At 36.5% G+C, this 13,144-nt stretch overlaps 1 protein-coding gene across 1 annotated transcript in view; it reads right to left on the reverse strand.

The window, feature by feature from the left end:
• Positions 1-272: 272 nt before the first annotated feature.
• LOC122811779 (keratin, type II cytoskeletal cochleal-like) overlaps positions 273-13,144 on the reverse strand; it is a 328,300-nt gene continuing 315,428 nt past the window's right edge. The window contains exon 8 of the mRNA XM_044083839.1: positions 273-1,835. Coding sequence (XP_043939774.1) covers positions 1,547-1,835 — 289 coding nt within the window. The 3' untranslated portion in view covers positions 273-1,546. The remainder of the gene's footprint in view (positions 1,836-13,144) is intronic.

Consider the following 13,144-nt stretch of genomic DNA (forward strand, 5'->3'; position numbering starts at 1 on the left):
TTTAGCACATCAGTTTGTATCAATGAAGTCAAGAACATACTTGTGCCAACATATGACTTTTAACTGAGATAACATCAGTATTTTGCATTCAAATGTTAATTTTAAAATTGAGCCAAATGATTTATTTACTGAAATAATATTTAAACATATTCACTTAGCTTGGTAAAGGTTAGGTTATGATGCAATTTTAAGACATTTTCATAAAACGTGTGATAAAATGGTGTGCAAAATGTTAGGCTTAGACTTCCACTGGAACAAAATGTATATACAAATTAATAAATAAAAGCAGGGACCAGGTTTATTAATGTGTGTTTTTACTTTTTTCTTAGAAAACATTATCTTGAATTCCATTTGTTATTATGGCCTGGATGAATGTCAATCTAAATTTCTGCTACCTTCTGTCAAGTTTTTTATCCAGTGAACACTAAAAATATTAATGCTATCCCCTGTCCATACTTGATCATTTGCTATTTATCTTTTCATTGGACATTATCATTTACCTACTGATAAATGATTGAATCTGCATCAGTTAGTGAAATATTCTGCCTTACTGTAGTCATGTCATTTTTTTTTTGTTTATCCTCTTCCAAAAGATGTTTACACAGAAAAGTTACCAAATCACATACACAAGCCCTCACATGCATGCATATATTGCCTTTTATATTCAAACTGAGATCACCTGGCCACTTTTTGTTGTTTTATTTTTCATTAGGAGCAGTCAGCACCAAACCCAGTGTTGCCCTTTACCTTACAGGAATGATAGAGAAAGCCGGTCCTCAAAAATGTAACTGTTAGCTCCACACACATTCCTCTGGACAATGGCCAGACAGATGAAAACTAGCTCATATCATACCTCTGTGTCACTGACCAGCAGGATTCTTCAGTGGAAAAAAGATAGTAATTTACGCTTTATTTTTCATATTTTGTGTCACAAAGTTTTGCCAGATTATAAACTAGCTTCTTTTATGGCAGTTAAACAAGGTAATACAAGACAATTTATAATTTCTCTCTTCATCCAAGACAATTTATAATTTCTCTCTTCATACTAAAATCAATATGATCAATAGATTATTTTTAAACATTGTGTTGCTAATAGCAGAATAAAGTATGAAAAATCTTTCTGCGACCATAACAGACATACAGTAGGGAATGCTACATTCACATATAGGAGATGGAATGCATGTAGACAACAAAGATTGCCAATTGCAGCAGGCTGCATTCAGGGAACATGTCTGTTTAATGACGGTTAATGTAATTTGTCATGCGATAATGCTAGATTGTGTACATTCTTGACAATATCCACTGCAGTTAACAACCAGGTACATTGCTATACCTTTGTTGGCTTTATAGCTACCTAAACAATATACTGCATTACAGATTGATTTAGCTGCTATAGAGAACACCTTAGTTCTTGTAACTCTCATACTGACATTACCAACTTTAACTGTCACTCTCCATTGTAATACATAGATTACATAGTACAGACTACTTTACTGTTAAAATATAGTGAAGAAGTGAGATTCAGAAATGGTATGCAGCTTGTATGCTATCGAATGATAGAATGCCCTGTCTCAATAGTCATAATGATGGCTGCCTTTGGCTTTGAGACTGGCCCTCCACTTAATCCACTGCGTATACTGCTCGAACTTGCAATATCTCTTGTTCCACTCCCTCCTAAACTTGTCGATCCAAATCCAGTGACTCTTCCTGCAGCAGATTGACCACCACCTCCTCCCAGGCTGAGACCTCCACCAGATCCTCTAGTGACCATTCCAGCAGCAGAGCTTGAGGACTGTACATACACAGTGGCATCTGTACCAATCTCACCAGTTAGCCTGTTAAAGAAGAAAAACGTGTTTACTTTTGAACTTGTCAGTAATAAATAGTGCACAAATACAATGCTGAGCATATCAGTTTTAATTTTTGCTTAAAACAGTTACATATAGCTAATGTAGCACCAGCCTATGGGTAGCCAAACAAAATGCAAAACAAATGTATTATTAATGGTAAAAACAACATACAATGAAAATATAAAACTATTTTTACACTGGTCATGATACATGATAGTGATGTTTCATTCATACAAAACAGAACGATTTTCCCAAATCAAGCCTTTAAGTGCAGGTCTTATATACATTTATTATATGAGTGTGTATCAATGTTAATAATGGGCCCTTGTCTGTATGCCCTGCATTAATATTGGTGATAGCTCACTGCCGTTGTCCTTGCCATTCAACAAACCTTTTTCGTGTTGTTCCAGAAACCTTCAACAGCTTCTGCCACAGAGATCTGATCTATAACACACTACAAATGTGCACTTGTATTTCTGGAGTTATGTTACCTGATGTTAGTCTTAACCCCTACATTGCTGACCATGCCTGTTCCTGTCCTCCATGTGTCACATGCAGTTCTGTTCCACCAACATGTCCAATGGTGATATAATGCTGCTACATTTATCCTTTATCTCTTTCCTCCCTCATTCTTTTTTGAATCGTTACATGAATCTTTACATGTGCTTAATTTACCCATTACTGTTAACGCCTTGGGAAATTTCTATCGATACACTGAACGAACTTAATGTTTTTGTAGTTTTTATATGTGTGTGTGTGTGTGTGTGTGTGTGTGTGTGTGTGTGTGTGTGTGTGTGTGTGTGATATATATATACACACACACACACACACACACACACACACACACACACACACACACACACACACACACACACACACACACACACACACACACACACACGCACACACACACACACACATAGATATAAACAGATAGATATCTGTTATATATATTTATATACAGAGAGAGAGAAACAGAAAGAGAAATATAGTTGAGGTCTTTATTCATATGTCCAAGGTAGGCAAGGCCTTGCCTAGAGCAGTATTTTGTCTTCTCTGAGAATGATGTCAAAATTTCAGATAAAAATATTTTATCTTAGATTATCCAGTCCATCCATTTCACAGCTAGGACTGGTCATGGCCAGGCATATCAATATGGAAAACGGCTCTTTCCTTTACCTTGACAGCCTTCTGCACCTCCCACAATGCAGCACCACTTCCTGCTCACTCAGATCTCATTTGTCACCATTCTTATTGCCAAAGTAAATCCACAAGTATCCAGGCTGTGAAACAATTCCAATAATAAAGATGACAAAGAACCAATCAACCAATTAAACATTCTATTGAAGGTTTCAAATGGGTGTGTCTTTGTACTGTATTTAAAAGTTTTTACCTCACTATTTGTCTTGGTTCTGAGGATATCTTAATGTAGATGAAAGCGCTTAACCAAGTGGATTTGTTACTTTTAAGATTTTTAGATTAAAACTGTGTTTTAGCCTTCTGACTGGCTTTGTCATCTTTATTATCACCATTCTTGTTGGATACAATTGATTGCAGTTCAAACAGGCATGTTGGAAATTCTATCTCTTCTGTGGGTTTCTATATTGCTTGGACATAAATTGTTATCAAAATAGTTTCTTTGCATTTTATTAAAGTTTTTTTTTTTGAAAAAATTCAGTCTTTTCACACCATTTCTAAATCATTTTTTCCCTGTCTTCCAAGATAGGCCTTTCAAAAAAGAGACAGAGACTGGGAGAGGAAGATGGGGGAAGCTACTGTTGGAAATGAAAAAAAGCTCTGCCTTTTGTAACTATAATCAATGTGGTTGCAAGATCCCACTCAAGAGCTTATGTGTAGTGTGCCTGGAGCCAGATCACATAAATAACATTGTGAAATATGTAAATGTTTTGGTATAAGGACCTTAGAAGATAGGAAAAAGATATTTATTCTGAAGGGATGTCTTCCTTCATAAGACTCAAGGAGGACGGACAAAGAAAAACACAAGAAAAAAAAATGAGAACATAAGGACCAAGCTGAACTATTTTAGGGACCGAGGTTCAGAACTGATTGGTTTATTTGTCTGGTCTTTATTTTTATTCTTTAGACACCTTTATTGAATTATCACTTATGACATAGGCACATTTATATTTATATAAAAGTAATCAAACTGTATTAACAAGTTAAAATTAACAAACAATATGCTTCACATATATTGCTATATATCATATAACCTAAGCAACATCACATAAATTGTTCAATTCCTGTCCCTTTCTTTTTAAACAAGAAACATCCTTATTAAACCATCACTTATGACATAAGCAATCATACATTCATAGAAATGAAAACAAACCACACCGACATAATCCTAGTTGCAAGCATTTTGCATCACAAACCATACTGACACAGTCCCATTTGCAAACATTATACATCACTTATAATCTACCCATTTTCAGTTAAACAGTACATAGCTCATTTAAGTCCTGCCTTTTTTTTAAACCTCATTCCTCCCCTGTATGTATTGTTCCCACAATTCCCATTTTTTTCTTATGCAGTTTGCTCCTACCTTTTATTAAAGATCTCAATTCCAGTTGTTTTATCTCTGTTAGTATATTCACTACCTCTAATATAGTCGGTTTAAATTCTGATTTCCATTTTCTAGTAATTGTTTTTTGTCAGCCACCATAATTAGAGACAGCAAGGCCTTACCATGTCTAGGCAGTTCCAATTCTGTATCATAATCTTAATTGGAACTGAGAAGGATTGAGCCTGCAGTGACAACTCATTAGGTTTCCTTAAGAAAGCCTTTTTCATTAGGAAACACTATATTTGATGAAGTCTAATAGACAAAAGCACTCATTATCTTGAATAAACTGGATAATTTCAAACTCAAGGAAGCATTGGTTCACACATTTATTACTTGAATTTGAGAACTTGTACATTCTACTCTGATTAGCTATCTGTCTGCAAAATGACTACAGAAATTCATCAGTGGACTACTTCAAACAAAAAGGCTTTCCATTTTTTTTTTACTTGTTGGTCTCTGGAAGGAACTGCCACTCTACTGGGTTTGGAGAGACAATAAGGGGACCTACTCCACAACAGGTAGCCTACATCTGTTATCATGTTCTATATGAAGGATAGGTAAGAGTTAGCACTTGGGGTCCTCACCAGGGCCTAAGATTTAAGGCAGAAAATGTTACTTAGTTGGTCTACAAGCACAGATCCAGGACATCAACCTGTAACTGTGGTCAGCCAAAATTGACTTGCAACCTGAGAAGCTGGAGAGTTTGTCAGGGAGATGGGATGAACATTTTACAGCTAGCTCACCTATCTTGGTGGAAGGATGCAGGTTTTTAAGTTTTATGGCACTACACCACACTATAGCAGAAACTGTTGCAGGGGCATTATTATAGCATAAGTATGTGTTGGAAGGGCTGAAGGGAAGGAATGCCCATGTGAGAGTGTTTATATTACTGCATGTGTATCATTGGGAAACTCTCAGGAAATATAACATTTCCTGAGGTTAGGAGCAGAGGATTGTCATCAAGATGCATTAATCTCCTGTTCCCCCCCATAAAGATGAATAAATACTCCACCAACTGTGACCTCAGGTTGGCATCCCCAGACCAGGGTGAAAGATGTTCAGTCTAAAGGGTAGTAGGAGTAGGGGAGGCACCAGCACTAGCTAATAGTCATTTTGTCCATTTTCTTACAACTGGTTCTTCCATAAATGGACCCCCACTTAAGGCTGATACTTTCATGAGAGATCTAGGCACTTTCATTGACAATGAACTGTCCTTTATTCATCATGTGTCTGTTGCAGTGAGAAAATCTTTTTTTTTTCATGTCTCAGTTAATTATCAAAGGTATGCCCTCAAAATCCAAAGATGTCTCATTTTTCCTGTAGTCTTGCTTTATTAAGCCAGTCATTGAATATAAAGCTCTTACTGGTATATATCATAGCAAATATGAATCTCAGCTTGAAATACTTCATTATTTCCTAACCAAGAGAATGAAAGACAAGGTTCCCTTAGCTATCTAGCTAGCTTAGAGTCTGTTCTTTACTTTCCTGCTCTTACACTGCAATAAAGTATTGCTTCAGCCCTCTCCTGGATATTTCCTTATTTATTTATTTATTTATTTATTTTATTTATTTATATTTGTTGACTGGGAGTGTCCGACTGGACGTAGGTCCATTTTCAGCGGAGGCCCGGGGAGAAAAGCTCCACAGTTAAAATAAACTGACAGTAGTTACATTGGATTACATAGCAATTAACAATTTACATAGCAATTACTTACAGCATATTTACAGATGAAGAACATAGGGCATCAGTAGACAGCTAGAATCTTTATCTGTGAAGTACATAACAGACATTAACAAATGTTACAATAATAAGTTCCTGCTGTATAATAAGTACTAGGCTTATGAGCATCTGAGCTTGCTATAATCAAGGTAGTTAGTGGAGTGGAACGAAAGGTAGTGGTTGGATGGGGTGGGTGATATTAGAGTGAGAGTTGCAAGGGCATAGCCAGCATGTTTTAGGTGCGTTTTTAGTAAAGTTTTGAAGTGGGTGCATGATGGTACGGAGGTAATTGTGGGTGGGAGGGAGTTCCATAATTTGGCTATGGTGCAAGAGAATAGTGCTTCACCAGCAGAGTTACTGGCTTTAGTGATCTGCAAGTGATTTTTGTTGCTGAATCTTAGTGGTCTGGTGGTGCGATAGGGTTGGAGTAGATTCTGGAGGGATGGGACATTTAGTGGATGGTTTACTAGTTTGTGGGTGAGTGAGAGTTGATACCATTGAAGGAGGTGAGGGAGTTCAAGCCAGCCCATTTCAGCAAGTGAGAGACAGTGGTGACTAGTAGGATGCCCCTGTGGCGAATTTGGCAATTTTGTTGTAGCAGGTCTCTAGCTTGTTTAGATCGCATTGCCTTAGGTTGGTATATATTTGAGAGGCATAAAATAGGGTGGAGATAAGGTGGGAATTTGCTATTGAAATCTTTGCTGCTTTGGTGAGAGGATGCTTATTTCTGTATAACGCTCCTAGTTTTTTTGTGGACTTTTTTTATGTATATGGATATGTCAATGTCAAATTTTTGTTTATTTCCACTCCTAGCAATTTGGTGTGTTCAGTTGGGTATATAGTGGTGTTGTCTTTTGCTGTGATGTTAAAGTGAGAGTTGTTTTGAGTATGTTTGGTGGGTTGGAAGATGAGTAGTTTAGTTTTGTTTGGGTTGAGTATTAATTGGGCATCGGATAACCAAGTTTCAACAGAGGAAAAGGCTTCCTGTGTGACTTTTTGCAGTTTGGGTAGGGACTGGGCTGAGCAGATGATGGTTGAGTCATCTGCGTATTGTATGAGTGTGCCATGTGTGATGGCAGAGGCTAGATTATTTGTGAAAATAGAGAAGAGTAGGGGTCCAAGGATAGATCCTTGGGGAACCCCTATGGAGACAGGTAGTTGGGGAGATATGTCATTCTGCCATACAATGGATTGTTGGTGGTCAGACAGGTAACTCTGAAACCAGTTGGTGACTGATTGTGAGAAGGATAGGTTATTGAGGACAGAGATAAGTTGTTTGTGTGGGACCATGTCAAATGCTTTAGATAGGTCTAGGAAAGTAGCAGAGGAGAGATAGCCATTGTTTTTATGCTGAAGGATAGTGTTAGTTAGGAGAGTAAGGCAGTGGTGGTGCTATGGCTTCCTCACAATTTCCTTAGGATTCTTTCAGTGCAAAACAGCATACGTCTTAACTACACTGGCCACTTGGTTGATCCATTTTGTATTCCTTATGTTTAACTCATGATCTCTTTTAGATTTCACCCTCAAAATTTAGGCCTCAGGCATTATTCTTTTCCAAAGAGGTCCTCTAGTCATTCTTTTAGCATGACCTTTCTCCTCCAAGCAGATAGCTCCATGCTTTGTGCCTCAGGCTCATTCATTCACAACCATAAGCCTTTCAATAGTCATTTACAATATACCCGCCATCCCTCACAGCTGTTATCAGCATGCACTATTCCAGAAATGCATTGGTTCAACTGCATTCTTAGAAAAAGGTTTGAATCCTTCCTAGATTTTGCATCTATTAGCTGCAGTGTCAGACTGTTTCCCTACTGCTTTTAACATAACATGAGCACTGTCCATGGTGGATTATGCTATGCTTTTTGCTATAATGTTATAGCTGTTCTTATCCTTTATTATCTCCATTTCCTCACTGCCCAGCTCTATCCTATGTAGAGCTCATACCAATGGCAATTATACTTTGAACTGCAGTGTTATCTCCTTCATGATCAAAATCCCCTAAATTCTGTTTTGTAAATCAGTAAAGGCCCTCGTGCCTACCTTTCTATAGTCTGACAGCACAACCTCTTTTTTCCTGTTTGATTGTGTAGGCAGTTGCAAATGGCACTAAATTCTTCAATGGATTAGGAGAAATTCCTCTTTCATTTGGTAGAGCATCAGCAATACAGACTACTGCATGCCATTGTTTCAAATGAGCAGTACGTGACCTGTGATACCAGCCTGGTAATGTGATTCAGTCTGCTTCCATTTCTGGTACATCCAAACCCATTCTTTTTGTGGGGTCATCCATGTCCACTAGCAGGTATCTATGTACTACAAATACCACTGTGTACATTCCAAGATATAGACCCTTACATGTTGATCAGGCTGCTGTCATAATATAAAGTTTCAGCTTAGCCCATGTGCCTTCCTAAAAGAATAGCTTAAAGGGTGTTGTCTTAGCTATCCACTGAGAAACTACCTTAACATGTACATGACCAAATGCATACATAGTCTTAAGGTAAACATTAATTTCCATGCATTTTCTTTCCCAGGCAATGGCAGCTCAGGATCATTCATGTATGTAGAGGTACAATTAGATCCTGGGTATCATGTTCAGGACATCCATGCAATATACATTTGAAATAACAAAACAGCTAGGCATTTTGCGTTGCTGCCTACCCATATAAAAGGAAACGTCCCCAACTTTTAGTACTTCTGCCTATATTTATTGCTTGTTTTGATCTTTGTTTATTATTATTTATTCACATTAGTTTATTAGCATTTGTTCATCAAGAAAGTCTGACTAGGCCATGAAAGACCCCTTTTCAGCAGTGAAATTGGGAGATGAGCTGCAATGTATAAGATCACAGTAGTAATTCACACATTATGCTGAAAAAATGTGATAAAGCAGAGCAGCTTGTAGGTAACTAAATGGTGTTAAGGAGATTAAATACTACACACGCACATATCTATATTTATGCATATATATAGAGAAGAGAAATACTGTGTGTGTGTGTGTGTGTGTGTGTGTGTGTGTGTGTGTGTGTGTGTGTGTGTGTGTGTGTGTGTGTGTGTGTGTGTGTGTGTGTGTGTGTGTGTGTGTGTGTGTGTGTGCAATATTTTCAGTATACATACAAAAAAGAAAAGTAAAAAAAAAAAACATAAGGGAGTTCAAAGGAAATATAGTGCAAAGGAGAGGATACAAACTACTTCTGGAAGCAGAGAAAATAATTCATTTATTGTTATACAGGCATTCTGGAGAGAACAGGAGGTGATTATGGTGAGTAGCATTATTAGCAGTATCGATATTAATAGATCATGATGAGTGTAAGGAATTTCTAGTCAGAAGGAAATGAGCAAGCACATAGCAGTGTCTGGCAGATGGGATTTAAGACACACTTTAATTACTTGCTAGTTATCTAATAGTTAAGGATAAGGAATTCATGCTTTGACCATGATTGTGGATTATAGGGTACCCCAGCAATTTTTGAAAGATTTTTGTAAGGAGGTAAGGTATTTATCTTTAGAATGCAGAGGTCCAGGATTCTGCCATTCTTTCATTAGAGTTATTGCTGGACATTTTTCAAGGTATAAAGATTATTTGCAACTTTTAGTTGTGAGAAAGTCAAGTGTTTAGGAAATTCAAGCCAGTTCATGGTTCATAGGGCATTGCAATGATGAGTTTTAGTATGCAGATTGACAACAAATTTAACTATTTTCAATATCCTTGTTATAATTAGTTTAGCTTAGTGAGGTTTAAATAGTTGTAAGGACTGTTGTAGTACAATATACCTGGCAGTAGATTTGTTGCTGCTGTGTTTTTTTTTCTGGAGTGGGGCTTATGCTATCAGATAGCATGTTGTTCTTTAGAGAAGATCTCGTCTGTGGTGCATTTATTGCTTTTTAAATATGAATGTTAAATTTGAACTTAATGACGACTCCTAGGAGTTTGGTTTGGGTGACAATTTTGAGCAAGATATTGTTTGAGGAATAAATGTGGAAATTATTCTGTGAATCTCTGAGAGATTTGGGGGTGAAGAACGTTAGTTTAGTTTCCTTGGCAATGGGCAATAAGTGGGAGTATGTGAACTACTTCTGCAGAGAAGAGAAATACTATTTTGTGATGTCTTGTCACTCTGGAAGGAAGGAGACAGAGCAAATGAATTTGGAGTCATCTATGTACTGCATGAGTATCGCCTTGTCAGATGGTGTATGTAGATTATATATAAAGAGTTTACACAATAAGGGACCAAAAATGTAGCCTTGTGGCACTCCCAAGTGACATAGACAAGTAAGTTGAGACTGCAAATTCTTATGTGATACATTGAATTATATTCAATAAGTAACTGGTGAACTGGTTTAAGTGGAGACACTGAGAGTAATGGTATTTAGCAGTATTATGTAGGAAATGGTGTTGAAATCTTTTGAAAGATCAAGGAAAATAGAAGAGGCTTACATTGGTTTCCAAATTGATTAACTGCATCTAAGAAGGTCTGGAGTGCTGTTGTTTTGCTGTGATTTGGAAGAAAGCTATGCTGTGAGGGTTGAAAGCAGGTTGATATTTAAGAGGTATCACAGCAGTAGCGAATTTATGCATAATTCAAAGATTTTTTTCAATGTCAAGGGAAATGGCTATATGTCAAAATTTAGATAGGTAAATGGCCTTACCATCTTTTTGAAGCAGGATGGTATATGCTTTTTTTTCAATGGGGTAGGGATCTGAGATTCTGAGATGGTTGTATTGATGAGGACAGAGACAAGATAGGTTATGCATTTGGCTGGAAGATGTAGGTATTCAGCTGATAGGGTAGTAGGTTTCATTTATTGAGGAGTTTTGGGGTATATTTAGTGGAGACTGGGTGCAGAGTAAAAGCAGAAAAACTGTTAGAGGTATGGAAGTATGCACTTGACTTGTAGGTGGTGTTCTTTGTGGGGTAATGATGAAGCTGCATTAATGAAATGGAAGTTAAATGTGGATGCTATATTTTGGTCAGTGTCATTTGTTAGGGAAGTAGGCTGGGTGTTTTTACCTTTTCTTGAGGAGTTTATTAATGGTTGATCAAAACATATTATTCCTGACTCAATATTCTCATAGGTTAATGAAATATTTTTTTTATCCATCTGGACTAGTTTCATTTGTTGTTACTTAATTCTCTGCATGTTTAGTAGGAGGTAGGTGTGTGGTCAAATGTGCCACTATTTCCATGCTCTATCTGTCCATGTCCAATACATTTTTTTATTTCAGGATTCAGCAGGGGGTCTGGACTAGCCTTGATCCTTTTCCTAATGATACTAGCATGGGTATTAAGGATATGTAGGAGATAGGAGATGAATGTTTTAGTCACTTATTTAAGTGAGAAAGCTTTTAGTGAGTGCAAGTTACAGTTCTTAGGTGCTGTTATAAAGGAGTCATAGATATAAATGTAAAATAATAAGCATGTAATAAGTAATACCAGATATCTTGCTTGCAGCACACTTAATTCCATCTCTATAGTCAGGTAAGAGCATGAAGAAAGATTATTAAAACATCTCATATAATCAGATCTTTACAAAATTGGTGCTATTTACTATTTTCATTAAATACTCCATGTTATTATTTTGTATTTCTTCCTGCCTTTAAAAATGCATTTCCAGATTGCTGAATATTTATTGACAAGTCCTTGTCAATAGTCACCTAAGGTGAATACAAACTGTCCATGTTCTTCCTTTATCATACCACATACATGCTCCATGTGAGTGCTGTATCCTTTATTGTACAAACAAAAAAAAAAACTATTGTTATTTAAAATGTGCATGCTGATTGGACAGATCACTTAGTGTGCCCATTGTAAATTCAGCATTACCCAAAGAAAATGTGAAATCACTAAAGAAAAACAAAATTATGACTAAATGTGGGGATACCCTGAGAAATAATTAAGAGGATGTTTTTATTGAAAGCTCTTTATCAATTTCCAACTAGTGATACATGAGCATTTCCATATTTTATCATCAGTGAATAATCAGGTCATCAAACTCCTCAAAAAATGTAAAGTTGCAAACTTTAATTTTTGTGTGAAAGATATTATATTTAATTAATTCAGGATACTAGGGTACACAATTCTGAAGTCATGTGGTTTCTAAAATAATGTTTCTGTAAGTGACATTACAGGTCATCACACATGCAATCTATGCTTTTGACTGGGATTTGTCATGAGTTCATAGGCTATAAAAATTCAAGAAAACTTCCAAGTTGCTAGATCCTGTGATTATGAACTTCTTGCTGCAATATTCAATTACTTTACAGCTTTTCATGATTGATTGATTGATTATTTATTCACTGGTGGGTGGTTATAGTACACCAGTTTGGGGATATCAGCATCTTCATTTCAATTACTGATTAAAAATGGTTAAATACTTTTAATGAAGAGTTAGAGGAAATCTTTTAGTGTGGTTCATGTAAAGCTACCATGTTGGCCAAGAATGGTAGCAGAGGCATGTGCGAAAATTTTCAAGTTAAGCAAAATTTTCAAGAAGGTAGGATGAATAAGCCAAGGATTTTGGCAGCCACCATGCCATAAACACATGCACAGAATCTGTAACAACCTTGAGCTTATAGAATTAGTGGAAAAGTGAAATTTTAGGTTCAGACCTGAAATTAGTATTCAGTGGGAATGAAAACATAACATGTATGTATTATTGAAAAGAAAGGTACAGAATGTACAGAGGGAATCTGAGGCTAAACACAGGGATTGGTGAATAGTGCACGCATGTTGTACAAGCATCAGCATGTATATATCCAATACATGGATGTTACATTAGGAAACCATCTCAAGCCACAAGAGATGGTGAGAAGACACTGCATAAAAATGTTTCAAATTTCAAAACCATGCTTGAAGTAAGTATGGCATTTAATTTATTAAATATTTTTTTTTTTGTATTACAGAAATAATCTTCTTCTGGGTGTGGTTAAATCTTGTTTACCCATAGTTGGCTTTTTTTCTTGTTTGTGTGATCAATCAGACTTCTACT

Source organism: Protopterus annectens, chromosome 9.part0 (genome assembly GCF_019279795.1).
Source record: "Protopterus annectens isolate FY-2018-M chromosome 9.part0, PAN1.0, whole genome shotgun sequence".
NCBI classification, from domain to species: Eukaryota; Metazoa; Chordata; order Ceratodontiformes; family Protopteridae; genus Protopterus; species Protopterus annectens.